This window comes from Xiphias gladius, chromosome 2, assembly GCF_016859285.1.
Source record: "Xiphias gladius isolate SHS-SW01 ecotype Sanya breed wild chromosome 2, ASM1685928v1, whole genome shotgun sequence".
Lineage (NCBI taxonomy): Eukaryota > Metazoa > Chordata > Actinopteri > Istiophoriformes > Xiphiidae > Xiphias > Xiphias gladius.
The window spans coordinates 21,797,946-21,824,701 of record NC_053401.1 but is presented as its reverse complement, the minus strand read 5'-3'; the positions used below and the strand labels follow the sequence as shown (position 1 = coordinate 21,824,701).

The window sequence follows — 26,756 nt, the reverse complement described above, 5'->3', positions numbered from 1 at the left end:
CTCTGCTGGGGCGATGAAGAAAACTGTAACATGGACAGACTTTGATCACTGTCGGTGTGGGTTGGTGTGTCTGCGAGGGCCTGCAGTGGTATGACGACAAGTGTGAAAGTGCTAATATGCATTTACATACTGCTGAGATCACTAATTAAACCCCTACTGAAGCCAAGGCGAAATGGTTGGTTATAGTTGGGAGCTCATTCAGATTTCCTTTACACCGCCCACTATCGCAAATCACACATTTGCCGTAAAGCGCTTTACAATCTGTAGAGACAGCCTCTGTCCTCAGAGCCGTCAACTTCCAGGTGCCGCCAAACAGACAGGACCTGAGCCACAGCACCCCCTTGAAGACCGCCACGAAGACCTGGAAAGAGGACAGACAACACAGACACACGAGAGGCGAAACCAAGCACATCGTTCACACGTCTAGGAGTAGGAAACAAATACAAAAGGAGGAGGTTTGGACTCCTGGGGGACGAAGATCTAGATCCAGAGCATCTGGAAATAGGCACTGACAGCCAGGAGACGGAGAGAGGTCCCAGGAGGCCCGGTGTTCCAGCAGGAGGAGGAGAAAATGGGGAGAGCGAGAGAGAGAGACAACCTGGACGCTCATGTGCTCGAGGCGACAAACGAACAGAGGGTCAGAGAGATCCAGTGGTTTTCAGAGAGTTGACAGTGATCTCATCCACAGAGCAGCATGGACTCTACTGTGAATGTACTAGGTTCAATGGATTCATTTAGACTGAGACCGACCCGCCAGCGGGAGAAGGGTAACAGGCACCAGGCCTGCAGGCCTGAAGTGATCGAAGAATGAGCCACTAACCGAGTCCGCATAGGAGAGAGTGAATTGTAAGATGCCTGCAGTATTATTGCAGGCTACATGCACTAAAAAAATCCTGACTCCTCTACCACTGTGTGCTTTTCCTTCTTCAGGCTGGGGAGGCTGCCCAGACAGAGACGGTATCAGAGGAGAATAAATCTCTGATCTGGACTTTGCTGAAGCAGGTCCGACCGGGCATGGACCTGTCCAAAGTGGTGTTGCCCACCTTCATCCTGGAGCCAAGATCCTTCCTGGACAAACTCTCCGACTACTACTACCACGCAGACTTCCTCTCAGAGTAAGTCCAGCCTTTTCTTCACACTAAGGCTTTTTGTCTTCAACAATAATTAGAGCCTCTTTTGCTTTGTTTTTGTTTTGCTACCCTCCAATTTGTGCAAAAAACAGCCTGCATGTCACTTAATGCAGCGACTGTTCCATGCTGATACAGCAAAGAAAAATGTTTTCATTTTAAAAGGATACAAGAGGTGTGTTTTTATTAAAAAAAAAAAAAAAAAAAAGCAAAAACTAAAAGGAGCGATAAAGATTTGAAATTTTGAGCACACAAGATGTTCAATTAAAGAGGTACTGCACCCTTTAACATGCTTGTTGAGCTGTAAACTAAATGATGTGACTGTAGTGTGATGAATCACATCAGTGCTGGTGTTGTGGACATTTCCTGCCAAAGTCATAAAAATCAGCATTTCATGGGTTGAAAATGGCTCAACACGCCCTCTGCTGTTTTAGATCCTCCTGAACCTTTCAAGGCCAACGCTGACATGGAGTCAACCATTTGGGACTAACTGACCTCATGAAAGTTAGATTAAAAAAAGCACATTAACGCTCTCTAATCAGAGGGGGGGCGGCCAACCTCCCCCAGCACCCGTCCTTGAGTGGGAGTCTGTGAAACCGCGCCCATTTTCCAATACATACTGATGGAGACTCATCATTTGCCGGAGTTTACGTTGTTTTGCTAACCCTCTACGTAGTATTTTTAAATGTTGGTTCAGTGGTTCAGACTTGTGCTTGAGACGGCTGTAGCAGCACCAGCGGACTAGACTCTGTCCCTTCAGACCCTCATATGGCTCGGCAGTGGCAGTTGCCCACCGTTTGGCATTTTTCGAAATGACTGAGTGGCGGAGTCAGGCCCAGAGCTGGGGTGAAGTTACACTTTTCAGAAAGGTTTTTCAGGAAATCGTTTGTGAGGTGGTCAATATTCAGGTATTTCTCCATGTGTCCTCAGTTGTTTACTCTTTATTTAACATCAGGACACGTCTTTGTTTATTTACGCTAATTTACAGGTGAATCCTTGTGTTTGCAATGTGCATTAATAGTTGACGCTGAGCGACAGATTGACTTGTATAATGTGACATATGGATACGTTCATTCGGTGTGTTTTACTGTCAGAAGAAAAGCAAGACACATACAGGGTGTCTTGGCTTGCTTTGAAGAAGTTCTGTGGATACTTTACCACGGGAAGAGGAGAACAACAAAGCTGGTCGAGATAATCAAGAGAATTCTGTAAAGTCCTGTGTTCTAGAGGAGCATCAGTCTGAGTTTTGACTGTTCATGTCTTTCTCAGGGCTGCGATCGAGGAGAACGCCTACAACCGCATGAAGAAGGTGGTGAAGTGGTACGTCTCTGGATTTTACAAAAAGCCAAAGGTCAGCAGAATAAACCTGACTCCATGTTGGTGAGCTACATAGATTACACATACTCTTTACATACAGTATGTTACACTACCACCGCGTCTTCTGTCGGTTTTTAATCCACAGGGGTTGAAGAAGCCTTACAACCCCATTATTGGGGAGACGTTCCGCTGCATGTGGCTCCACCAGAAGACCAACAGCAAGACCTTCTACATCGCAGAGCAGGTAACAGCAGCTCTATATGAGAACAGCAGTCGCACCAAGAACAATGTCATCAAAGATCGATCGATCTGATCCGTCGACGGATCGGTCCCATAAAGCATGTGTCGCTATGGGTTTAGGCCATAGGACGAATTCACGGCCATCAGCTACCGGTGATACGATGGATCTTTGGCTGATGTAAATCACCAGAACGAGTTCGCTCAGATGTCCTCCTCATCGGAATTCAAGCTGACTCATTCACTGTGTGTTTTCAGGTATCCCATCATCCTCCGGTGTCAGCCTTATATGTAAGCAACAGGAAGGATGGATTCTGCCTCAGCGGCAGCATCCTCGCCAAGTCCAAGTTTTATGGTACAAACACACACGCGACTAAAATCCAATTAACGTCCCCCACAGGAACCTTGAGTGTAACAAAACGTTTATCCCTTTGCAGTACTAGCTCTCAGCCCTACTGACTACGTTGTTCACATTTTAGGAAACTCCCTGTCGGCCATATTGGACGGGGAGGCTCGGCTCACTTTTCTCAACCGAGGAGAGGACTATGTGATGAACATGCCCTACGCTCACTGTAAAGGTCAGAATGCGTCCTGTCCACCGTGGCCACCCAGCAGTGGGGCTTTAGTACCTGTAAAATGTGTGAACTCTGTTGCAGCGTCAGTGATCACTGAAGGTTTGATCCGCTGTTTAAATGTTAAAGCATGAGAAACTCTCAGAGAGGAAGAGAAAGCAGAGTAGATCGATGCAGAGGGAACAAATACAAGCTCATGCGGCATTTGTGTCGTAGCACACTGCATGTGCAGTGAAATAAAACAGAATGAAGGTTTCTCTTATCTCTCGCATATCTGTCGGATACCAAGATATATCTAGACCGGGACCTGAGTGTTACTCAAAGTGGTCTACTTTCTCATATTCTATTAATTTTTAATCTACTCTTACTTTGAAGTGCCAGTGCGCTCCACAGTGGAAAAAAAACAGAATAACAAACAATCCTGTGATCAAAGTTTCAGTGTGTGTCTGGGTTTACCGGTGATCTGAGCCGGCTGACATTTCTCGTGGTGCTTGTTCATCTGCTAGGCATCCTGTATGGCACCATGACCCTGGAGCTGGGCGGCCAGATCACCATTGCATGCGAGAAAACGGGCTACAGTGCACAGCTGGAGTTCAAACTGAAGGTACAACTGTGTTTTCTGCTGAACTGATGTACGAGTAGAAGACGACTTCGGTCCTTCGGCGGTGGTACAATAGGACATGTGGACATTTAGAGCTGTGCAGTGATAAACTTCTTAGCGAGGGGAACTCCTCAGATCCTTTTAGGAGTATGAAAACAAACAAACAAAAGGAAACCCCTCAGGTTCTCACATTACGTTTCTGAATGTCTCACTCCTCCGCTCCATCACCAAACCAACTCCACTCTGCTCCACTCCTTCGCCCTCCCTGAAAAACACCCCCTCCTCCATACCTTGATTCACACCACCTACCGCGTTACCCCATCACGAACTAGCGACAGGTACATGTCGGAGAGATGTCAACACATTTCCATTGAAAATACTAATTAGGACACATTTGGGTCCTTAACTAGTCTGAGCTCACACTGCAGTGGTGCATCTTTAAGATGCAGGTAGATGACTGGAGCAGAATGATTGGTGTCCTGTGTATCTAATGGAAACATGATGTTCATTAGGCATGTTGAACTGAAAGTTGATGGCAGTTGCTGGCTTTCTTTCTGATGTTGCTAAATTGTTGATAAATGGCTTTAAATAGTGGGCAGCTGCAGTTGAAGCCTCTTCTTCAGCTGTGAGAGCTAGAACACAACGAACCAGGCCATCGCATTATTGTTTTGACATACACAGACACAAAGTGCAGGTCAGGTGAGACACAGAGAAGCACAGGACTTTTCTCCTCCACAGTAACTGCAGCAAGTAAACTGTATATGTGCGTGTATCTCACCATCCCTCCCCCTCTTCCCTTCTCTTTTCCTTCCTCGCCCTTCCCTCACTTCTCTCATTCTATCCCCATCCCCCACCCTGGTTTTCCTGCTCTTTCCTCACCGGTCCTTCTCCTCTTCCTCAATCATTTCCTTCCCTCTCTGCCTCCTCCCTCCCCCTCCTCGCCCCTCCTCTCTCTCTTTTCACTCCTCAAGCCATTCCTGGGCAGCAGCGACAGTGTCAATCAGATCTCCGGAAAGATCAAGCTGGGAAAGGAGGTGCTGGCTACGCTAGAGGGACACTGGGTAAGACACGTTTTCCCACTGACTGCTTGTGTGTTATTGAAGGAATAAAATTCTCCTTACTGTGACGACACTGTCACACTAACACTATCATTTCATTCCTTCATTCCTTCTTAGAATTGTTTCTTTTTAGAGTGACCCTACTAAGTGACTGAGTAGGATGGGGTTTGTTTGTTTTTTAGCTTTTTTTTAAAATTAAATATGTGAACATGAAATTGTGAAGTTTAAAACAATAGGAAACAACAAGTCATAAAATTACAGTTCTGGGTGATGACAAGAGTTCACATCAAACAATAAAGCTGTCATTCACTGAAAACAACGTTGGCGTGGTTGGTTATCTAGTTGTTGAGGCCCAAAGTATTCAGGTGCTATAACCCCAGCCACATGCACCTTGTCAGCATAAGACCAAGCACTGCACCATTGCTTGCCAAAAACTTTAAATGGTACGCTTCTTTCTAACCAGAGTATTAGCAGAGATAAAGCAATACCCGGGTAGAATCTCTCTTTAAGAGAGATTTTGACTCCACCCACAGGACAGCGAGATCTTCATCAATGACAAGAAGACGGGGACGGTGGACACTTTCTGGAACCCGACCCCAGAGCTGAGACAGAGTCGACTGATCCGCTGCACTGTCCCGCCAGAGGAGCAGGGAGAGTTTGAATCAGAGAGGTACACTCAACTATTATCTCAACTGGTATCTGAACCTAAGCTAACCTAACTATAAAGACACATTCTATCATCAGTGTGTTTTATTTTTACCTTCATAGTATGGATTCTGTTTCTGCCTCTAAACTGTCTAAACCAACATGGCCTGGTCCTCTCTCTGTCCATCAGACTGTGGCAGCACGTGACCCGGGCCATCAACAGCAAGGACCAGACCGAGGCCACCAACGAGAAGTTCATCCTGGAGGAAGCTCAGAGGAAGTCGGCCCGCGAGCGGAAAGCCAAATGCGAGGAGTGGATCCCTGCCCTGTTTGAGCAGGACCCCATCACCGGAGAGTGGCATTACAGATATGCCGAGTGAGTGATTATTCCCCCGCTGCCTGTGAGCTCAGGGGTTCTGAAGTCACGTTACAGTACAGTGACGGGCGGAAATAATCTGCTGCATCGAACGAGAAGATGGGTTTAGGCCATAGGATGAATTCACGGCCATCAGCTACCGGTGATACGATGGATCTTTGGCTGATGTAAACCACCAGAAATGAGTTCGTTGTTTGTGGGTACACGTCAGTGCCGATGCCATTTGTTGTGTTAAGCTAATATCGGCCAATAATATCAGTCTGCCCATTTATTGGCTGGGCTCCACTTACAAGTAGGAGACAAATATACGTTCAGTGAAAAAGACAAAAACCTAAAGCTGATATTAAATAGAAGACACTGGGGATGTTGATCATTTTTACAGAATATCCAAATGGATAATAATGAGGTGAATAATAGGAAAAGCTCACCAATCATATTCAATTCACCAAACACAAGATAAAAAGCCTACAGTGATTTTTTTCTGAGAGCTTGACGCATTTTTTTGCAGAGCCCTACAGAAAACTGCGCTACTGGACCCAGAAACCAAGTGTGTCTAGCTCAGACCTGGTGTAGGACTTATTCTGTATTCACATCTTACAGTCGGTACTAATGTATGACCGTTCAGAAGCATTCAACTTGCTTCCCAATGCTTCTCCATGTTGACTTGTCCCATGTGACATGGTGCCATCTAGTGGTGATTCCATATACCTGCAGGCTGGACTGCTCTTGATGGTGCAGACCAGTGGATTCTGTAAACAGCTCTTTATACAGTGTACGATAGACAGGAAAGCCCTCTAGGTAGCAGAGTGTAATGAGAATGTGTTTCGCTGGTAAAACGTGTCAGGATTGTGCAGTAATATCAGGTGCAGTAATTTGGGGGGAACTTTGGATCTTGTGTTCTCCTTGTCAGTCTCTCTGTTGTCTGTCTACTTCTTACTTCCATCTTTGCTTTCATTCTCTCTGTGCTGCTTTATCTGCCTCTCTCGGTTTCACATTTTCCTTTTTCTCCTCTTGTCTTATATAAATACTTTCTCTGCTTAATGTGTGTCTTTGTCATCTTTTCTATTTTTCTACGCTCCACTCTTGTATCTCTTACTGTTTTTCCTTCTCTCTCTCTCTCTCTCTGACTCCTCATCTCTCTTTTTGTGTCTCTTGTCCCCCTAACCAGCACGAGGCCATGGGATCCACTCAACGACCTGATCCAGTTTGAGAAAGATGGCTGTATCCAGACCAAGGTCCGACACCGCACCCCTATGGTACGTTCTGGCAGTCTTATTAGTCTGAGTAACCAGGGGCCGCGGAGGGACAATTGCAAGTGCCAGGTAGGTCGTCCCGATCAGAAACCGCCCTTTAAAAAAAAAAAAAAGAAAAGAAAAGCAAGCGTCTTGCCGCCTCAGCCACCTTCCACGCAGCACCTGTTGCGCCGTCTTCATTGTCGCTTCTTCTTTGTGTCGTCATCGCTGTGCTGCCACCGCCGTTGTCGCCTCTGCTCCTTTTGTGTCTCTCTACCTCTATTTTTTCTTGTCTCGCTCTGGCACCTGCTGTTGTCTCTATACGGGAGGGAAGGGCATGTCACGCTGCGTAGTAAAGTAAGTGGGTGAGAAGGTATTTCCCTCCTTTCCCGGGCTTTTTGACGAGGAAAGTAATAATTCAACATGCAGGAGTACAACGAGTACACGTGCCACACCGGCGGTATATGGAGACACTGTTTGCCTGGAGGCCCTTGTATTGTTAAAAACTATAAAGTTATCAGGTCACAGCCGGTTTCTGAGTGATTAAGAGGGCGGCAAGGATTAGAGCTTCTCCACCGCCTCCCTGCTGTCACTACTGGACACTGCACCCGGTTTACTGTAATTTGCTGCTCCCTTGTGGAGAGTGACTTGAAACAATCCCAGTTCATAAGGCCATTCTAGTCAACCCAGCAGTTTGCCATTCAGCTCAGCAAAATGTCTTCTCTCGTAACTGCAACAGTCTCCCCGTTGATGCAGAATCTATCGCCCCAAACCAAATACTTCACATGAAATTTATGACTGGACCTTAGTGAGTGTTTGAGCATAGTTCTTCAAATTTATTACAAACGACTGTGACACCATTTGATATCAGTACAGAGTGAGTACATTTTATTGCACTTCTGTGTCGTTATTTTTATAAGAACAATAAATCAAATCACTGTGTAACGTGAAAGTTGTCGCTTGTAGTGACGAACTCATACAGAATAATCACCAACTTTGCAGTAGCTCTCAGCTCCACAGGGTGTTTTAGCATCTTTCAGCTCACTGTTTTGGTTTCCCAGCCCACGTCAGGCAGCCGTTTTCTGTGAAAACGTTCCGGTAAACCCACCGTCCACTACCTGCTCAGCACCAAGCAGCAGACAGACAAAGTTAGCGACCAGCTGGTGAGCACAGTGGAGCATTTAGCAGCTAAAGAGCCAGAAATTTCCTTCAGGAGCTGGTGGAGACCAAAACCAAATCAAAAAGGGAAGAGGCACATTTATAACATACCCAACAAAGATTCACAGATGGTTATATATCCCATACAAAGTCCGTACGAGAGAACAGCTTCATCAGCTTCATCCATCACATCAACAGACCACTGCCATCAATGCCTGGTTGCTTCAAGGCGGCCGCCATGCCCTCCTCACCTTTCACCTGTCCTCATCCTCATTTTGTGTGTTTCTATGTTGTGTTCACTAATGGACTCTGAAACTGAGCTGCTGGGGGTTTGAGTTTTGTTGAGAGACTAAAGGCTGTCGTGGTGCAGTCAGTGTAATTGCTGTATGTATGTTTTCCTTGTGTGTGTGTGTGTGTGTGTGTGTGTGTGTGTGTTCAAAGTAACCACCTGCCAAGTGCCCAAGCCCGTGAGGTTTCTCTTGGGATGATAGTTCTCTGTCACCATCAGTACTTTCAGGTTTTGGTCGTAGATTTGTCAAACTCTCTCTACCGGGCACCAGCAGAGACGCTGTCTCTAAGTTGAGTCAGTCAGATCAAAACTGACTTCAGATTTTCTCCGGTAAAACAAAACACATCTTTGTAAATTCTTCATGCTACCTGAAACCTGTTCACCAAACAGTGCTTATTGGAAGAAATCACTCAGTAGAGGTGATTTTCCAAAAATATTTGAAAAGCTTTATCTCTTTATCTGGAATAAACCTCTGTTGTCTGTGCACTTGAACGTTTTGACCTCCTGGTGTTTACTTTTTTATGCTGCCAACTTCAAATCGACCGGTTTCGTCTGACAAGGACCTCTGGGCCGCCAAACTGCACCGCGTTAAAAATAGCACTAAGAGTAAGAGCTGCAGTGCAGTCAGAGTTTAATCCCTGTGAACTACATCATTTTAATGCACCAGCTCTTGGCAGGTTTGGTTACTTTTGGATCCTGGTTGTGTGTGTCGGATGTAACTCACTGATGTAACAGCATGCGTCACACAGCTGTTATTGCTGCACCGACTCGCCTGTTTGCATGGGAGGATGCGTGGGGGGAGAACTCCTGCATCATAGCACCATTTTGTTGTACTGATGTGTATTTAAACAGCTCTGTTTATTTTCCTTGTACGTGTGTCGACAGTATGTTTGTGTGTACTTTTATTTGGTTGTGGCTGGTGTGTGTGGCCTATTTTTTGACCTCTTTATCTTTGCGTGTGTGTGTGTGTGTGTGTGTGTGTGTGTGTGTGTGTGTGTGTGTGTGTGTGTGTGTTTGTGTAGGTAACGGTGCCAAAGAGGAAACACAAGAGTGATAAGCCCAAAAGCCCAGAGAGTGGCTGCTCCTCACCTGAACCCGACCGTCAAGACTCGTCTGGAAGCGAACGTGAGTCACTAACGCTCAAATACACGTGAACCAGTTACAGGACAACAGGAATAAAAAATGTGCTGTATTTTTTATGGTAACAGTCAGTATTTGGTTATATTGAACTAAAACATATAGTTTGAATATCACAGACACTGCACACCGTTATTATAACAGACACAAAACAGCCCAATAACTTGTAGGTAAGAACTGGGCTAAATTCGGTGAAAAATAAAACATTTTTAAGATGTATGCTGTTGTTTCAGCAGCATTACTACATTTCAGTGTGACGCAGGTCCTACCTTCATGTTGAAATGTCATCATGTCATCACGCCGTCAGTTTTAACTCAGTTGCCTAAATCTGCACGACGCCAAATGAGTGTTCAGTCTAGCCCGAGACTCGCCAGCTGTAACGTTGTACAGGTTGGTCAACAGCGCGCTCTGACGGTGTTTGTCATTCTTTCTGTGTTTCCATTGGGGGTGATGGTGTAGGAACTTGCTTGTTCTGCGTATTGACTTTAGTTTAAGTGTCCACACCCAATATTAAAATCTAAAACTATGATAAACTCTAAGCTAGTAGGGTATTTTTGTCCTTTAAAAAAAACCAGAATTGCTTGAACATGTCGGCTTTACCCCGAGTATCTGCAGTCTTGAAAAGTCATAACAAGCACTGATTCCAGTTCTCCCGGAAACACCTCAGAGGGTATTAAAGTCTTAAATTTCATGTACAAAGGTCCTGAATATCTTTGCCTTGCTTGCCTCATCTAGCAGCATTAGTTATACTTTTTTCCTTCCTAATGTGTTTGCGGGCTGTCGGGAGATGTTATTCCTCTGTAAACTACAATGTGACTGTGTTCACAATCACGAGGAGGCAGTTAAATCCTTTTTTGTGGAATTTACAGTCAGCACAATCCAACCTTTCGCAAAAACCGCTGGTATCGACGGCCACTGAAGCCCGAGAGCTCATCGAGTCATAATGTCCCAAAACGAAAAATTCATTATATTACTAGAAATGATTGTTACGTACTGCTGGGAAGAATTTACAAAAGAGTGATTTAAATGTCAATGCAACTTCATGCACTTGATAAAAATTGTAGGCCTTATTGACCCTAGTAGAATAAAATCGCCTTCTCCGGATACATTAGAAAGGCCTTAAGAAGTCTTACATTTAATTTTGTGAACACTGCAGAAATTCTTTTTATCGCACTTTGTTGCAGGACACAAAAGCAAGCATAACAGTCGGCTGAGGAAAAAAGGGGCCGACCTCAGCGAACTTCAAAGTGCCATTGAATCTATAAAGCAGACGCAGGAGGACATTAACAGGTGAGCAGGGAACCCGCCGCGCCGCGCCGCGAGCGTGATATGATGCCCAGCTTTCCGGCGCTCTCTCATCGTTTCCGTGTGTTTGTAGGAGCATCGGCGTGCTGCGGAGCCGCGCGTCAGGACGGGTGGAGGGCGGCTCCTTCCTCCAGCAGCGCGACTACATCGTCATCGTTTTCCTCATCCTCCTTCAGGTCCTGATCAACTATGTCTTCAAGTAGCAGCCAAACCCCACAGAGAGAGTGATGCCCTTGCACGCGCGCACACACACACACACACACACACACACACACACACACACACACACACACACACACACACACACACACACACACACACACACACACACACACTCTCAGCCTTTGGCGTCACAGTGGGGTACTAAGAGACGTGGACTTTGACCTTTCACAATAAGTGACTACAGCTGTCTCCTCCAACTCTCTTCTTCTCTGTCTTTATTCAAGCCCACTGCACACGTCCAGAAAAGTGGAGACTTGGACACAGAAAGAGACTTTTTAAAACTCGTATTTATTTTTAGCCAGTCCATTCCAAAACTCCTGAGAGATCCACAGATTTCAAAGCAGAGAGGAGCAGCGTTGTTGGAGGTGAGATTTTGGTGTGATGAAGTCTCGACTGCCACTCTGGAGCTTATTGATTTGCCTTGATGTAGGAGGCAAAGACAGCAGTCATTTTTTAGCTGTTCTTTGTTTTTTCCGTTGGTTTTTCCTTCTTCCGACGAAGTGAAACTGCTCTGTTGATTCACATTTCACTTCCAGCGACAGGGAACCTTTTTAACGTGGCGACGAGTACCATGACTTTAACAAAGATGAAAAAGAAAAAAAAAAACCTTTGATTTTAATGTTTTTTTATCGTTTCGTTTCCTTGCTTGGTGTGTCCTTTGAGAATAGCTGTCTGCTTGGAACAAAAAGCGTTGATAAGGGAGAAAAAAAACAAAGTGGTCCAAATCTATGTGAGTTTTATTTTTTTATTATCACATACTTTCATATCGGCTGGGTTTTTGAACACGCAGTAGGTAAAAGAGAGAGACAAATAACACACGTGATATTGTTAAAAGGAACAGAAGCTATAATTTCTGCTGTGTAATAAAACTTTTGCATACAAAGTCAATGTTTTAAAAAAAAAAAAAAAAGTCAGATGTTTGACACAACGTCATTGTATACTGTAGGTAGCATGTACAGACGGGAGCGTGGTTAGGACATTAGGCCTATGTGCAGTATTTTGTTTTAAGGCACAAATGCACTGGAAATGTTTTTTAATTGTTACTACCGTTATCATCTTTATCATTTCAATTTGCACTCAAGTGCACGTGACCATACCTTTACATTTCTGCTCTGAGGAGGTCTGAAGCTTTGACAGCTTGGCCAAAGAAGAAGCTTCAGGTAGAGGGAGTGCGATATGTCACTCGGGGTGTTTGTAGTGAGGCGTTGGCCTTGGCGAGGCGAAGCGTGGCTTCACCAAAGCTAAGCGATCTGCGGTCTTGGACCTAACGGCGTGTTGAAGGAACAGAACAGGAGACGCGCTTGCTGGTTTTCTTGAGAAAGTCGATACCACTCCCGTGTCCGTCTGCTCGGGACAACCGTCTTTCACGCGGACCGGACACAGAGAGAAACGGCCAAAGGCAACAACGTCCACCTTCCCGCGCCTGTAAAGTTCACTAAGTAGCCCTTTACACGGAAACTCGTCGGTTTACCCGGCGAGTTACCGTGAGAACGACACAAACCGGTCGTGCAGGGGGTCACGTGCCGGGCTATTCCTTGTCATCGTGAAGTTGCTAGGTAACCAAGTAGCTGCCGTGCCCGGCTAAAACTCAGCCCAGAAGGTACTAGAGCGGTGTCAGTCATCTCGGCTAACTCACAGCAAGAAAGCGTGTAAGTGAAATTCCCAAAATAAATCCCAAATATTTCTTTGAAATTAGGCCTTTACATCGCGCGACCACACGGGCAGAAGACAGGGAAACGCGCATGGACTAACTGGCCTAAGCGATGGTCTCCACGGAGGAGAAAACCCTCAACACTCCACCTAGCTGCTCACTGCGGCGCCATCGTGGCAGAGTTCAGTGTCAGTCGTTGCTTCCAGTGCTTTTGCGCCTCAGATGTTAGCCAGGAAAACTAGATGTAGAAACTTTAGTAAGCTTTAGTAAGCGAGAGGAGAAGATAGACTTTTTCGACGTACTACTATCACCATAGTGTACCATTCCAAATGTACGCAGGAGCCAGCCAAACTCAGCGTGTAGAGTAGGAGTCGGCCCCGTTCACTGTGTAAATATCCGACGGGACGGCTCGCACCTCACGAGTGGCGCGTGGCGTTCGAGCGCCAAGGTTCTCAATACTCCGCGCGCTCCGTGCACAAGCCAGTCTTTCAGCCTCGTGTGTCTTTCTGTCCACTGCTCTGTAGATACACATGGACGTGGGCAAAAAAGAAAAAGAAACACAGATTAGTGGGGTACTCATTTAGGTTCCCGTTGAAAATGTGTCCAAATGGCCTCAAGATGTTGCTGTTATTCAGCGGTAGTTACTTTCAGCTTTTGGAAACGTAAAGTCTCCGAAATAAGTGGCCGACATAATACCCTGGAAAGCGACAGGCTTACGAGGGCTGACCAAGTTAAGGTCTGTGCTTAGCATTTACCACCCAGAAAAACAAATTCTCCCTCTAGTCTAGTTTGTATACTGAAGATTTTGTTCGAAAAGGGATTTGATTAGATTTCAGTATCAGCCCAGGATGAAGGCAGAATATTAGAACTCGCACCTGACCTCTTTACCACAAAGTCCATTTTCTTCAAAGGTGCAAATAAGTAACTGCTGATCGAGGCCATTGGAAAAAAGGTGGAACCCACTTGCGGACCACGTCGGAACACTGACTTTGTATATCTCTTCGCCTGTCATGATGTTAGCCTTGTCAACGTTTACATATCCGATTGCCTCCGCCGTCAGCAGACTGTTAAGCGATGAACATTTTGTAACGCTAACACAGGTATTCAGAAAAACCCGTAGCATCGTCAGGAGCCAGCTGTACCCCCGTAAGTTACCCGGCTGGCCCGTGTGTATCTGTAGGTAGATTTTTGTGTGTCCTCATTGCCTCAATCGCTCATCTGAAACAGAGAACCCAGATACTAAAATGTGGAGAAATAAGTACATACCAGTGCCTTCTAGAGTCGGACTGGGGAGGGGGTAGATGGGGGCTTTAGCACAGGCGATGGGAGGACGGCAGGGACGTGGGGGGGTCTGGGGGGTGCGGTGCGGAGCGTGCAGGCGTAGCCAGAGTCCACGTCCCGGGGGGAACGAGCAGGGAAGGGAATGATGAGGAAGACAAGCATCGCTGCTTGGACCGGGACTCCAGGACTCTGGCTGCAACTGTAGTGTTTTAGAGTGGATGTGCCATATGAAGCCTTAAGATGAGTCTGACTCCGGCTCCGCAGCTTACCACCCCGCCCAGCTCCCGCCGCCTCCCCCGAAGTGTCGCCATAGTAACGCACCTGTAGGTTTCCGGATGCTGATTCCTGCCACAGGAGCGGGAGGGAGGGAGAGAGACCTCTCGTCTCCGTTGTTGTCCTTGTCTCTCTCTCGCTCTCTCACACACCAAATTCAGAGGGAAATAAACATCTCCGCTGTCTGTTGTCGTTGCCGTCTCTGTAAATTAATGCATTTTATTTATTACTCTTTTGTATGTGGGCTTATGTTTGATTTTTTTCGGCTCGTAGCGTTAGATCAGCCTTCTTTCCTTGTTTAATGTTGTTTTTCAGAAACGATTTTAAAATCACATACAGTTGCTTTTATTCCTGTCCTCGTTACTTGACATCACACACAAGCAGCTGTCCTCAACTTGTGCACAATGTCAACTGCCGCCCCTCCACCACCGCCGCCACTATCATACACGTACCCTTTTTCCTATCTGAGTACCTGAATATATTTACTGTATCTCTATGGCAACTATAACTTCTTACAAGTTTATGGTCACATGTAACATACCACAGAATAAAAACAAATGACAGATCCCGGGGTCTTCTCTCCGTGCATCATTGTTTGCAGCTGCTGTACGTGACGTTTATTATTCATTCTGAATTTAATGATATTGCATGAGGGCTGGCGACTGTCGTCCCTTTTTAGACTCTGTCCATTTATGTGAAAATGTTTAACTGCAAAGAGGTGGAACATTGATCGGATCTAGACCAAAACACCAACCAGGCATCATTATGCAAATTAATAAAAAGTGTAGGTGAGGTCAAAGCAAGTGCAAACAGGAACATGTCACTCTGAGAATTAAATGTACGTCCAAATCCGGGACCAGAATCAGCATGACTGGAGAAAAGCATCTAAACAACATCAGAATAGCAATAAGATCCATAAAATGAAAGTAGGTTGCAACAACCCTGATACGTGGAATGAAATCATAGTGTGTATGATGGAGAAAGAGAATTGGTTTCGGATTTTATAGATTGAATTTAGTTTGCTTGGTATTCATCAAATAAACAGATTTATCTTTTTTCTTTTTCTTTTTTTTCCGTCACAAAGTAACTGAAGATTTTCAGCCATAACACTTTTCACTCCAGTCTGGTAAACACGTGCACACTAGATAACAGGAAACACATGGTAAGTCTTATTTCTGTCCTCTCGTTTAATTCAAGCGCAGATGGGGGTCAACTGAATACATATACACTGAGTTGACAGTTTATTAGGTACAGCTAAAACTAATGCAGTCTAATCCAACAGTAAATGCAATGAATCCTCCTCTGTCAAGGTTCTAATGTTCCTGTGTTCATGTTCGTTACTGTTTGTGTGGAAACCATGTTGAGGAGCTGTTGCGTCAACTCCATGATCATTGTGGAGGATGCAGTTTGTGCTGCTGCTGGACTGCACTGCGTCGTAGAGACAGGTGTTTCTCTTACTTTGCCCAGCCCATTTATATGAATGAGGGTAGGAGAAATAGCAGAAACGCCGCTCTGTATAATGTAGTAATAAAAACTGAACATCATAACCTTCATGAAGGAGGACTGTTGGATTAGACCGGATTAGTTAGGTGTACCCAATAAACTGCCAACCGAGTGTAAGTTTTTTGGTTTTCAGAGATCAGAGATCTACTTTCTGTACCTTTAGGATTCGAAGGTTTTATTTGTCATACGCGAACATTGTATGTTGTGAAAATGCAGAGCGACATCTCTAAACTAGTAATAACAGTAACAATGAGAATTAGAAAAAGAAATGAAAAATTAGAAATGTATGTAATATGAGCAAAGAAATGCATGTATGCTGACCCCAGTAATTATGTATCGGCCCCTAACAGAGCTAGTGTTTAAAATGTTGAAGTAACCAAATGAAATAATGGTTATGATTTCGTTTGGCTTCATAAATAAAAGGTGTAATGGGTTGGCATTTGAAGTGATGAAATCACCAAAGGGGATCATTTGCAAATTTCATTGTTTGAAAACATTTGGTTCCCTGTAAAACAGCTCAGCCGCCACCAGGGGGGGAGGTAGAGTCTTCTCCCTGCGTAGCAGCAGTTGGTTTAAGCTGATGAGACCCGTCGGTGTGATTTCCTGAACCACACATCTACATCCAGCTGTGACCCTGGGTCCCCAGGCTCACGGTTTCTAATAATCTGGCACCGCCTCCGCAGGGATTATCTCTTAAGCAACGGTTGCCCTTGCGCAAGACGGAAACCAGAGGTTAAAGACTGTGATTGTGCTGTGGCAACATTAATGTATAAAAAGTGATGCAGCGTTTTACCAGAAAATGTCATGTCTCAAGTTCTTATGGAATATTTTCCACAATTTTGAAATCAGCGTCACTTTATTTATTCATCATGAGTCAGCACAGAGCGCATAAACTGAGGTTAAAATACACTAAAGTAATTAAAGAGACAAGACACTTGGTCTGTTACATATGAATATACAAGCTTCAGATCTGAACATGGAAACATAAAACAACATATTTATGATTTATTTTTCGTTAAACTTTGCACTTTTCTAATTTTTTGGAGATGATAAACGATTATAACAGTTGATAAAAGGGATGCAATACCTGTCTAAAGTTCCCACACACTGTTACATTTTTGAAAAATTAGATATTATCGAGTATTAACATTAAACATTACAAATATTGGCAAAGAAACATATTTACTCAAAAGTGTTCCATTAAATTACTTAATTCGGGAGAATTACGAAAACCAAAATCGTGCCCTTGAATGTCTCCGAACTGCATCTGGGGCGACTTTGAACGTGATGTCCAGGTAAGCTTGAGCTGCCCTGGTCTTTCCCGACAGCGGTTTAAATCCACTGGCCAGGCATCTCCAGTGTCATCTCCTCAGCCAAGGACGTTGACGAAGGTTGAGAGAGCAGAACAGTCCTTCCTGTCCCTCTCAGATAACGACAAAAGATCTGATATCAATCCCCACTCTATCCCTTTTCTATGCTTTACATCAACACCCTGGTGCGGCGATGGAGCGAGGAAGAGAAAGGAGAGACTACAGAATGGAAAGAGGGAAGCAAGAAAAAGCCTTACAGGAGAGATGAGAAAGGGAAGACAGGAGGAAAAGACCGATTTGCATGGAAGAACAAAAACCGTGGAAGATGCAGAAGAAGCAAGGTGACAGAGAGAATCAAGCAAGGACGGAGGGGCAAAGGGAGGGAGGGAGGAAAGGCAAATCAGCCAAATTGAAAAACTTTTTTTCTTTTTTTTTTAAATGTTCGTTTCCAATCATGAATGAACTTTAAAGTCTATTTAAAGTTAAATATTTATCAGAGGGTCGAGTTTTCATTTCAGCTTTCATTCTCTATATGTGTAAAAGTCCCCATCAAATCTCATGGTTAGTCTCGTGTGTGACTGATGGGAGATGATCAGAGTTTCTTTCCCACCATCATTGGGACAGGGGCTGAAGAACAGACAGAGTTTCTCTGTGGAGTTAAAGCCAGTAAAGGAGTCGATGAGAGCTGCAGCATCTACATCATAAAAGAGGACCAGACCCTCCTCATAATCCACAAACACCCCCCCCCTTCTTTGGCTTTGACTTCAAAGACGGATAGAAGAGCCAGCAAGAGCTCTGTTTTCATTTGTTAAACGTATAGTCCAGTATTCTCAGGCTGCAGTGTGTTTTCTCCCTTCCTGCTGAACGACTCTCTGGCCACTTCCCTTTAACCTGAACCCCCTGGTAAAATCTTCTTAAAGAGAAACTCTGCTTTCCTAAGACTGTGCAAGAGGACAATCTCCCTGCGTTGTCTGGGAAATTCTTCTTAACATCCCCACGATTCACTTTTTCCCCATCATCAGACCAGATGAGATCTGCTGTATCAGGATCAAGAGTCACATCTCCTGCGTGCTGCTGGACCCTCTTTAGTTCAGCATCAGCAAGCAGATTTTCCTCCAGCTGAGCCAAGGCTCTCCAAACGGTCCCTCTCACACGATGAGTGGACTTAGACCTTCTTCCAGTCCTGGGTGTGTAGGGAGGCTTTGGAGGAGCTGGATGGTCTTCAGTGGGTGAGAGCTGCTCCAGCTCATCGCTCGGAGATTTCCTCTTCCAGTTGTTTGATGAAGCTCTCAGCCTTTTCCCCTGTTGTTTTCTGCTTCTGTTCATCATGTCAATGAGCTCAGCCTGACGTCCCTCAACAGACCGCATTAGAACAATAGAGACCTGCACAGTCTGCTGTCTCTTTGTCTGCATCGTCCATGCTGGGCTTCACTGACTGTTTGATCTGCTGAATCTTCAGTTGTCCCTCCTGGATCATCTGTTGTATTTCAGCCCCTGTCTGGTCCAACTCAGCCTTCTTTCCTTCATATTCTTTTTCTCTTGATCTGTTTCAGTCTTTCAGTCTTTTCAGACCTGTGATTCTCTGATGAGGTTCCAGGCCCTCAGGTTGGTGCCGGTGCAGACGTTACAGAGAACCTCCTCGGAGTTGGCACGGTGTTCCTCTGACCTGCTGCTGGCTTTCTGTCCAGCGGACTGTCTGGACTGAGCAGCCATCTCAGATATGAAGGCTTTGACCGGCAGTTCTGGTCCTCTGTCAAAAAGCTCCCCAGCCCAGATGGAGCAGAGAAACTGATCTTCAGAGAGGAAACTGCTGGCAGCTGCCATGTCAACACATTAAGAACAAAAGACAAAGTCTAAAATAGCACCGTTAAAACATTACAGTTTGTGAATATTTGTTTAAAATCTATCATCATTTATTGATTTGAATACTCATTTTGAATCAGGCATTTAAAAGAACTGTCAGTTGTAGATGGGACCTTCCCTCTGGATACAGATAAACCATTTTAATGTTGTTTAACAAACCTTACTTACCCGTGTTTGTTGAAGGTGTTGTTGTACTGCCGAGGTCTTTGTCAAACCAAGTTTTATATTTTCATTGGAGGGTGAAGGAGACGCTCTCTGAGTTATTCTTTGGACATGATGATAGTGGCACACAGTTACAAGGTGTGCATTTATCTTTGAATTACAAATTCCAAATCTAGACATGCCAAGGGATAGTGAATATCCGGCTTGCATGGTTGTGGGAATAAAATCACAAACATTACATGCTTTGTAAATAGCCACAAGGCAGTGCTATCGACGCCAGCATCAGTTCGTTGCTCGCTGCCTTTCACCAAATGTCACTGGATTCTGTTAAGTAGCGTTTCAGACGTGCTGCTTACTGACAGACAAACAACAACATAACAGCTGGGATTCACCCAAATTTTGACTTCATTTTTATTCCATTACATTCTTTCAATGTAAAAACACAATGGACAATTCTATCTTATTTCCGAACAGCTGTTCAGAAAATATGTCTCTGTCCAACACATGTATAGATGTATATTTACAGACCTCACTAATTCTTGATTACATATTTTTGTGAGCAAATGTAATCAGATTCGATTGGACTGAACTTGAATGAATGAGTTCATAACGTAATTATCACATTGTAGTTACTGCAACCGTTATATCTCAAAGATTTGTTGTCATCCAAAGCGATCAACCTTACGGAAAGACTGTTCAGGTAAATCTCTCAGTGCCACAATTCAAATAAAGCCCCAAGCATCAGGCTATGCTGAAGCTGTGCAGCACAGACAGCCACATCCACCCCCTACCCACGTCTGCCTTAAGGGTGGGCATCTCAGTGACAGTGACACTTAAACTCCTCTGCTAGAATAGATGTAGGACCTCGTCCATATAAGGGTACACGACTAAGATGAGACTGGACTCCAGGCCATTTCCTTACCTGAGACTTTATAAACCTCAAGCTTTTGCACATGTGAGAGAGGGATACTGGATACGATCAGGGACCGATTAACCAAGATAGCTGGGATATTCATCGTCAATGTCTCCAAATCTCCCTCGCCTACTGTGAGTTTATCCTTTGGACGGGCCTTTTGACATTAATCTGTACAACTACACAGACAAATGTTTCTAATATATCTCCCATCAGCCTTTTTGGTTGAACGAATGGACGTTTGGCCACTAGCGGAGGCGGAAGAACTCCGAAACAGGCTCACAGACAGAAAGCCCTGGCACACCATCACCTTTTAAAGCTGTTCTGGCTAACGAATGAATCAGGTACGAAGAAACACTCTCAGCCCGGTGGCATTGTATTGCTGGTCACCTGATTAATTTATGTCCGATATTCACTCTTCCTTTAGCTGTTGTTTGGTCTCCACCACCTCCTGAGAAAAATACCAAATCAGCGTTGTTAAATGCCTGGCTAGTTGCAGACGTTGTGTGTCTTCTGTTTGGTGCTGTGCAGGTTGTGTACTTTCATCCGATTTTGGACTAGTCTACTGGTTGATAAAAGCAGTAAACATGTGACTCCTAAAGACAAAACAGTGAGAGCTAATAGAGACGAAAAAGCTGTCTAAATGTGTGGAATCGTCACTACAGTCAACCCCCTTCAGGGCTGCATGAGGACATTTTGAGTCAATGTTAATATACAAATGCAGATTAATGCAGGTTTGACCCAGACCCTCCCCTTAATCCAAAGACACCCCCACCCTCTGAGGCTTCGACTTCAGCAAGAGATGGACAGGAGGGCTAGTGTTAGGCCTCCTGTCCATCAGTGTCCAGTCATCTTCCCTTTAACCTGAACCTCACAGTAAAATCTTCCTGCTTTCCTAAAGCACCACAACATGAGGTAAATCTCTCTGCGTTGTCTGGAACTTTCTCTTTTACATCCCATCATCAGACACACACACACACATACATCTAGTCAGTCTTGCAGATACTAAGATACACATACATAAGATACTAAGATGCTGTAATGATAACAAAGCAGGCACGCAACAGGAAGCAGCAACACATCGAGGCAACAATAACAATGGCCGCTGTTCATTTCCTGCAGCCATGCAGAACAGACTCATGAACCCTTAGAAAAAGTCTTGCAACACTGGTATATTATTAATAAAATACTAGTAAATATGTCCATATGTGCCAAGCCACGCAAAGACCGAAACATCACGAGAGAGACATCATATTGCTCCTTTTGAAAAGGAATATGAAGGAACGAAGGCTGAGTTGGACAAGACGGGGGCTGAAATACAACAGATGATCCAGGAGAGACAACTTATACACAAGCATATGATACATATCAAATCCTTCAAGCTTCTGGAGAATGTTCTCTATAAAGAGCAGCTTTCTTTTCAAGATATACAGTGGAACGTGACACATCGTCCTCATGGGTCTTCGGGCCGTCCGTTGGTAGCGAAGGAAATCGTAGTGCACTGGCTGGTAAACGCCAGAGCTCATCCTCACCTTCTCGCTTTGGAACCATCACGTTTACTGACTATGCGAAAGGCTTAACGAAGGACATGTGGACAAGGTCTCAAGAGAGGCCGAAGCTGCCATCCGTGCGGTGCAGTCAGTGTTGGACGTTGACATTAGGTACAAAACTGTGCCATTTTCAAAAGCCGGGCATTACCCCTCCTCACACCTTCCTCTCCCTCCAATCACAGTCTTCCCCCCTTCATCCAAAAATTAAATTTGGTTCATCCTGATTCTGAATGGGCTGGATGTCACTGTTGCTAGGAGACATCATCCTGACGACTGGCTGGCTTTCCTTCAAGGCTACAGAGGAACCAGGCAGGAGGGGAAGAGGAAAGATAGAGGGAGGGGTGGACGGAGGATAAAAAGCAGGGAGGGAAGCAAGGAAAGGAGCAGAAGGCAGTGAACAAAAATTATTAGAGGGAAGATAGGTAGGAGGAAAAAGAAGACAAGGAAGGGAGAAGAGGGAATGTGAAAGGACGACTGAAAGGAGGGGAGGACAGAAAAAAGGGAGGTCAAGAAAAGCAGAGAAGGAACAAAGTAGTAAAGAAGGAAGGAGAGCATGGGGAAGGAAGGAAAAGAAGAAAGGGAGCGAGGAAAGGTCAAAAGGAGAAATAATAAGGGACGAATGAATGAAGGAAAAGGAGACTTGGAAAGGGGAGGAAAGAAGGAAGGAGAGAAGAAGAGAAGGAGACAGCTGTAGTGGACGATAAGGAAAAACCTAATGTTTGTTTATCATTATGTAATCTGCTTCCCTCTGTGTGTTGTCATCATCCTTCTCCTCAGGCCTCCGCACAGACTCCGCCTCCCTTGGCATCGTCCTGGCAACAGGCGGTCAGCCCGATGTTGCCGGGCGTGACTCGACGCTAATACTTTGCATCAGTGGACATACGTAGAGCACAGTTTTCCACTGTATATAAGAGGTCAGACAAAAACACTGGCACGGTACATCTAGATAAGCATCCACTCATTGAGCGTGCGCGCACGTGTGCGCACACACACACGCACACACACACACACACACACACACCGCTTTTGCTTCATACAGAGAAGTTGTGCCTTTATTCAGCCAACCTCTATTTATTGGAGAGGGCTTAGTAACATTTACAGGAACTATACTGTAGTTGGTGGTGGAGGTGCATGAGTTGTTTTAAAACTGATCGGCCATTAATTACATTTCACATTCAGAAACTCAGTCATTGTGTGAAACCGGTTATTCAGTGAGGCCGCACACAATGAATAGACCTGACATACACATTTGTTTTGTGTGCGGGGTTTTAGAGAGCTTCAATACTTTGAGTTGATGTTGTAGGTTTATGCGTAACAATAGAAATACATTGCTACACGAAAACTACATTTTATCATGGAGGATTTGCTAATGCCATCAGGATTTATGGCTGGAGCAAAGTAAGGGCTGTTTGAGAAAAGATAACAACTCTGGCTAGAGATAGTGAGCTGTAAGCTGCCCTGTCGGTGGGCCAGGAGTGGTCTCTGCCTAAAAACATTTCCACATTAACTCTAAAACACCCGTCCCCATTTTGGGGATGGTTCACCTAAATTGAAACATTTGGATTATTGATCATCTTGAGACCCTTGGATTGACTTTGGACATAAAGTTTGGATATCTAGTGGCCCACTTGCTTGTGGCCCAGTTAGCTGACAAGCTACCAAGTATGCAACATGAAGGAAGTTACCGTACAACTCAAGTTATATAAGAGCAAGAATTTTCCCAGGATGATCTACTGACAGAGCTCAGGTGGACGGCCCGGGGGTGGGAGAGTCAACGAGCAATCGATGACCAGGACACATTGAGCGGGACAGACAGACAAAACCAATTTGGTTGGCGTCGGCGGGGACAAAGGTAGGACCTCTCTGGCAAGCAGTGGCAAAGGCGGGGTCCCTCTGGAGGATACTGGGGTTCAGAGGAGGCAGCCAGTGACGGGAGGCCAGGACCGATTTACAGGTGAAGCTGAGAACCAGACGCAATTGACGCTGGAGGCTGGAACATCAGGCAGAGAGCCTGATGAGCTGGTGCTGGCTGACTGATGTCTGGGAAGTCTGGCAGTGTGTCCGCAGGGACCGCCAACTGGAGATCAGGAGCAGGAGTCAGACGGGCAGCCGACCGGGGACCACGAATACGCCTGACATTGGCTGGCTCAGGAACAGACTCTGGAAGAAATGAGACGTCAGCCAGGACCCCTGAGGACCCAAGGAACTGGCGGGATGTCAGCTGGAAGCCCTGACTCAGGATCTGGCTGAGCATTGATCAAGGACAACGGACGCTCTGGGTCACTGGGCAGCTGAGTCTCTGTCACCCCACGCTTCCTTCTAGGGGCACCAAACCCCAGATATCTTGGGGAAATAGCCAGGTGAGTCCCAAAGAAAGTGGACTGCTCAAAGTCTTCAGGGTCAGGATCAGACAGGATACTCGTGAGCACAGGAACAGGAGCTGACAATGGACTAGCTGACTCTCGACAGGAAGGCTGCGGGCTCAAAACCTGAGCCGAATCAGCTGGAGAGCAAGCTGAGCGCTAGCACGCTGGAAGCTAGAGGGTGGAAGCGAGCCGACTGGGAAGCAGTTCGGGAGTCGGGGCCCTTTATAAAGTCCTTAAGCCAGTCAGGTAGGTAGGGCATCCCTCAGCCACGGCTTTGAGGACGCTTACCTGCATGCCAAACGTAAATGGCCTCTTTATACTCACTAATGGAGTTTTTCCTTTTTCCATTCTGCATACCAGCACAATAGGGAGTAAGCCATTTCAAAAAGTTTGTTCTCAAAAGAAGGGTCTGCTATTTGGTCAGATCGTACTGCACAAGCAGGCTGCAGTCAGACGAGTGGACAAGATGCCAGGCAGGTATCCAGGTAGAGACGACAGGGAAAGAAATGCAGGTAGCGGGTTCACGAGAAACGCCAAGGAATAGAAACAGGAGCGTGAGCAGACGAGCTGACAAAGGCAGGTATGTACAGAGGTGGGTGATGAGAAAACCGGGACCAGGTGTTTTAGTGGGCAGGGAAATGTAGGGGATTACAAATAGAAAACAGGTGAGCAAGTGGAGGAGGGAAAAAGTCCAGGGATTTCTTGTGGGTGTAAGCAGAATAGCAGGTCTGAAGGGGAGAGGAAGGAGATAGATGAGCAGTGGCAGGAGACAGGGGTCAGTCAGTTCCCAGCCAAATGCTGGGACAGTAAAATTAAAAATGCTTTTTTCCCAACCTTTACGGGTTAGACAGCTGAACATGACAAGTGGTGGACCTCCAGTATGGCCGCCAGAGGGTGTGTTATGTCACCCGAGAGCTCTCTGCCCTCTTTGGCAGCTGTAGTTGCCGGCAGGCTTAAATGGGTTAACAGACATAAAATGAGGTAATCCGCAGTGCTTGCAGTGCAGCGGGGTTGGTGGGGTTGTGCTGGGTGCTGGCTCAGCGTTGTGTTTATCCCCCTGTGGAATCGACAGAGCATAAAAGAACTGCTGCAGCGAGCCGCTCTCATTCACAGCCGGATTAGTGGAGCATTTAGTCGTCTTTTTATTATGATTTTTTCTGTTTTTTTTTTTCTTTTTTCTTTTTTTTACCCTGCCTGCCCCTGACAACACAGACATGAACACACTATCAAGCGACCTAGCTGACTCTCAGGGCAGTGCTGTCCATTTAATCAGCTCTTTGCACTTCATCCCTGCCCTCTCTTCTCCTGCTTCCTAACATCTGGGTCAGAGATAAGAAAAGCGTGACATGTAATTGAAGCAACGTCTACGAAGAACATTACAAGAGCAAAAGCCTGTTCACGATAATTGTCTGCGGGGATTGTCTTTGTTCTTGGTTATTTTGCAAGTGTATCGCAGTGAATTTTCCTCCTCGGACCTTGTATGACCATCAGATACTCGTGTGAGCTTTAGTTTAATCAGATGGATTTCACAACATTCTAACGAGATCTAATTGCTGGCACTGAGAACGATCTTTGGCTCCCTCCCTCCCGTCTCACTCTCTTCATTTAAATGCGTGCCTTGAATAGTGATGTTTTGGGGTTTTTTTTCGTTTTTTTTACCCCTTGTCCAGGTTGGCAGAGCTGCACCTATTTTTAGAAAGAGGAATTGCTTTGGGGAACCCCTATAAGTACAGCTGCCTGCCTCTCTGCCTCTCCCTTCTCTCCAAACACAAGTCTTACTCTCATACACGCCTTAAATGCAGATGTGCTACTGCTGAGGCCAATTCCTTCTGGGGTTTTCTGGGTTCATTTCATCTTTATGATTGTCTAGACTAGATTCCTATGAAAATTTCAATTTTCTGTTGAAAAGCCTGAGAAATAGTATCAAATATAGCTTCTGGCAGCAGGCAATGTGGCGAGTAAAAGACAGTCTAAACATGTATATCTGTTTGGGGAAACATGCATTGCCTAAGCACCATCTCTTCACAAGATGACGGATGACGTTTATCCTGTACAAGTGGGGAGCTCTGACATCCACATCAGTTATTCACTCAAATGGTATTTGACTCCAAAATAGCCTAAGATCGGAAACAGGGAATGCACCAGCATCTCATTCACGTGCAGGTTTGTTGGAAAATCAAACACAGAGGACAAGTGATTGACAAAGGATGATGGTGGATTTTAGTGTTTCGTGTATTTGATTGTATTTTCTTACCACTAACTGACAGAAACATTCATACTACAACTTTTCGATTAAGATTGTCAAAACTTTGTGTCAAAACTCAACAATTCAGACAGCGATGTGATCACCTTATTATCTGACCTTCAATGATAGATGTTTGCTTGAATGCAACTTGTGACCACTGTTTTGCGAAGGTCTGTCCAACCCCTACAACACCCTGTCGGCCCAAAACGTTAAACTGTTTTGCATTATAGGGATCGATCTAGCTTTAGTTTTTTTAAGACGATTTGTGCTTTATTAAAGAGTACACACAGATGCCATTGTTTTTAATAAATTAACTGATTCACCAGAAAGCCTCATGGCTAAACAGGAGTCTACAGCCATGCT

General features: G+C 45.2%; 1 protein-coding gene and 1 pseudogene across 4 annotated transcripts in view; one reads left to right on the top strand and one right to left on the bottom strand.

Moving 5' to 3' along the window:
- osbpl8 (oxysterol binding protein-like 8) overlaps nt 1-12,186 on the top strand; it is a 91,928-nt gene extending 79,742 nt beyond the window's left edge. For 3 of the 4 annotated variants that reach the window (XM_040144278.1, XM_040144294.1, XM_040144304.1), the window contains 13 exons: nt 931-1,115; nt 2,397-2,478; nt 2,590-2,688; nt 2,940-3,036; nt 3,161-3,259; nt 3,760-3,857; nt 4,826-4,915; nt 5,446-5,582; nt 5,748-5,933; nt 7,102-7,255; nt 9,635-9,737; nt 10,934-11,039; nt 11,128-12,186. In XM_040144278.1, coding sequence (XP_040000212.1) covers nt 931-1,115; nt 2,397-2,478; nt 2,590-2,688; nt 2,940-3,036; nt 3,161-3,259; nt 3,760-3,857; nt 4,826-4,915; nt 5,446-5,582; nt 5,748-5,933; nt 7,102-7,255; nt 9,635-9,737; nt 10,934-11,039; nt 11,128-11,257 — 1,566 coding nt within the window. In that variant the 3' untranslated portion in view covers nt 11,258-12,186. The remainder of the gene's footprint in view (nt 1-930; nt 1,116-2,396; nt 2,479-2,589; nt 2,689-2,939; nt 3,037-3,160; nt 3,260-3,759; nt 3,858-4,825; nt 4,916-5,445; nt 5,583-5,747; nt 5,934-7,101; nt 7,256-9,634; nt 9,738-10,933; nt 11,040-11,127) is intronic. The other variant, XM_040144287.1, reaches the window with a different exon arrangement.
- Nucleotides 12,187-17,815: 5,629 nt separating this feature from the next.
- LOC120804098 lies at nt 17,816-19,118 on the bottom strand (annotated as a pseudogene).
- Between the last annotated feature and the right edge of the window lie 7,638 nt (nt 19,119-26,756).